Genomic DNA, 3,092 nt, shown 5'->3' on the forward strand with positions numbered 1-3,092 from the left:
CTTGGCTTGTAGACTAATTTCACATCAATTTTTCTGGTCTATGGACTCTTAGTTTAAGAGTATGCAAATTTTTAAAAAGTCGAGTTTAAAGCTGGGGCATTAATTTATGAGCCCTAGGTTATACATGGGCCCCAGGGTAGTTGCCCCCCTCACCACCACCCCCCTCTCAGTGGGCCTGCTTAATTTAGTGTATTGTTTAGTTTTGGTACTCTGTGATTATTTCATGGTCACTTTGTGATACTTTCTTGCAGAGGTTTTGCTAGGCACTGTCGCATAGGGCCTATGCCCTGATTCTATTTGATATTGCCCCAAATCCCCAGTTGGTGTCTTGAAAAATCAGAATAGATAACCACAATAAATATCATACTGAAACTCTGAAAATTCATGTATCTATGGGCTCAAGCCCCGAATCTTGTAACTCTGCTTTCCTTTAATTAATCGGATCCTGTCTATTTGGTTAATAGAGTAAAAATTTATGGATTTCACACTGTTTTCTGCAACACACCACTCTTGATGTCCTAAGTTTACTTATTTTATATAACAAAATATTTTTTTAAGTATAAAAGAAAATTATCTGTCCAGGTGAATAAATTACTCACTGTTTCTTGGTTCCACATTTACTATCATCTCTGTTTGTCTCGTTTCATAGTTATCCTTATTTAATGCAATAATCTATATAATAAAAACCACAATTTTACACAGTGATTTTTATAAAACAAAAACAATAGTGTTGTCCTTATTAAATATACTTTTAGAAGATAAGTCTATAACTTGATTAAATAATCTATACATTTTTTTGTATAGCAGTTTAAGGTAATGATCTACATAGGAAATATATATTTTTCACATGAAACAGATTTCTTAAATGTAATAATGTAGAACAATATATTTGTTCTTTGAAAATGATTCTGTATTAGTACAAACAACTCACTTTTTAAAATAATGTTTAATATAAAATAACTTCTTAGGAACATTTGGTACACATTATGGACATACGTTTTCTGCATTCATACTTTTTCTTTCATATGTTAAAATTTAAAATATCCTTAAAGTCTAAAGATGCAATAAAAGCATTACTAGTAGACAAAATGACACACACCAATAAGTATTTATTTCAATCATGAGAAAATAATTTTAAACAGAAAATCTTATACACATATGTGTTTGAATTTCTCAACTTTTCATACTTCAATATGAACTTCTCCTGGTTCATCTGGAGCCCCATAGAGGTATGCTGTTTCTGTTGTGTTTACATGTCTGTAATTCATCCAATGAGGAAGGTCAGGCATGCCAAACAATGAAGCTCGGTACACCAATGATTCAGCTAACAAAAAATCAAACAAACAAATAAAAAAAATTAAAACTATATTTAAGACAAAACAGATCAAAGTAAGCCTTAAGCAATAGTCCCACGATTAAAATCAAAAGCTACCAGAGGACATTCTAGCTCTAGAATGATTCCAGTAAATTACATTTTCACATAATTGCTGAAATACAAAAATGTACGTTTTACATAAATAATGAAATAGATAAATATATTTGTAAGAAATTAATTAGAAAAAAGGATTTTCAATGTGAAACTATTACAATGTTTAATAAAACTTTAGAAAAATTCACAAATATGTTTGGGAGAAAAGCTCCTAGATTCTGTCTGCAAATGTTTAGTTCATGTTCTTTAAACATATTTTAGCAAAATAGATTAACAAAGTTTTGGTAAATTTAATTTTAGTCACAATGTAATTTCATTTAACAATAATATATCAGGTTCCTAAAACTGTCTACTCCAAATAAATCTTACCTTCGCCATACTGATATTCAAACATATTCTTTTTAACTGCCATGAAAAACACTTCTGTTGTATAAACAGTTTTGCATTCTCCATACTGGACTACTGAAAAAACTTGAAGAGATTGCATATTTCAATGTAAAGGTTTATAAAATGAAATTACATACAAATTAAAATTTTCACAAGGTAATTCAATCGTTTTTTTACATTGAATACTTCACAACAAAGTAACAGATAAATTTTTCCCAAGATGCATATATTTAATAATATTGTTATTCAAACATAGATAATTCTCATTCTGATTACCAAATATAAATTAACTAATTTACTCTTAACAATAAATAAATAATACTTAAACAGATGAAGTCTGCCAAAATACTTATATCACTTAAGGAAACAAAAGCAAATTCAGAAGTTGATTATGTAAAATTACTCATTTTGGAGCCTAACCACATCATTACAGTCCATGTCAGCAATGGTTGTTCATGTTCTACCTGATGGACACACATCTTGCAGTAGCTCTGTAGCATAGTTTCATTGCACAAACCGCCATCATAAGGCTGTCATGTCAAAATCACACTACCATTTCCTGCATGTTTTCCAAATTCCATCTAGTATATGTGAACAGTAATTTCTCAGTGACAATTTATAGTCTGATAATAAAGAAGTCCACAAGCTTGGCATTTAGTTACATGACTGGTATGCCTTCTTATGGAATGGCATGAACACCAGTTTCATTTTCCAGCTGTTTGATTTATGTAACAGCTTAATGGATATGTCGTGGAACTTGTGTATACATGACTTGCTTTTCAACCGAGATATTTTTTGACTATGTTGTGCACTGTTGCCTGGGATGTGTAAATATAACCTAAAATGTGGTCCTTCCAGGATGTCCTTGCAAAAGCCCCCTAACATTTCTAAGCTCCTGTAAAGTGCTGGCCTACACTACTGCTAACAGCAACTCTTTTTCTTAAGTCAGTTACCCTGTTGGAAGAATAAGACTGTTTTTATTGGAGCCTAACCTATCTTTTTCCAAATCTTAAGACTTGTGTCTTCTCATCCATTATTGTGAATATGTTATATTTGAAAAGTATTTTGTTGGCATGTTATAAAATCCCCCCCCCCCCACCCACACCTATTTGTTTATTAACACAATAGTGATATGACTACATAATGCATAGGATTAGTATATATATATATATATATAGAGAGAGAGAGAGAGAGAAAAAAAGTAAAGACACCTTTAATTAATGATAGTATCAAAATATTCTTGGCACCCATTCTGTAATTAAATTTTAAAAAAGTA

At 30.8% G+C, this 3,092-nt stretch overlaps 1 protein-coding gene across 1 annotated transcript in view; it reads right to left on the reverse strand.

The window, feature by feature from the left end:
- Positions 1 to 1,955, reverse strand: part of LOC106467844 (epsilon-sarcoglycan-like) — a 30,964-nt gene extending 29,009 nt beyond the window's left edge. Inside the window, exons 1-3 of the mRNA XM_013928221.2 lie at positions 1,799 to 1,955; positions 1,188 to 1,324; positions 600 to 672 (exon numbers count right to left, since the gene is read on the reverse strand). Coding sequence (XP_013783675.2) covers positions 600 to 672; positions 1,188 to 1,324; positions 1,799 to 1,916 — 328 coding nt within the window. The 5' untranslated portion in view covers positions 1,917 to 1,955. The remainder of the gene's footprint in view (positions 1 to 599; positions 673 to 1,187; positions 1,325 to 1,798) is intronic.
- Positions 1,956 to 3,092: the final 1,137 nt, after the last annotated feature.

This window comes from Limulus polyphemus, unplaced genomic scaffold, assembly GCF_000517525.1.
Source record: "Limulus polyphemus unplaced genomic scaffold, Limulus_polyphemus-2.1.2 Scaffold2763, whole genome shotgun sequence".
NCBI classification, from domain to species: Eukaryota; Metazoa; Arthropoda; class Merostomata; order Xiphosura; family Limulidae; genus Limulus; species Limulus polyphemus.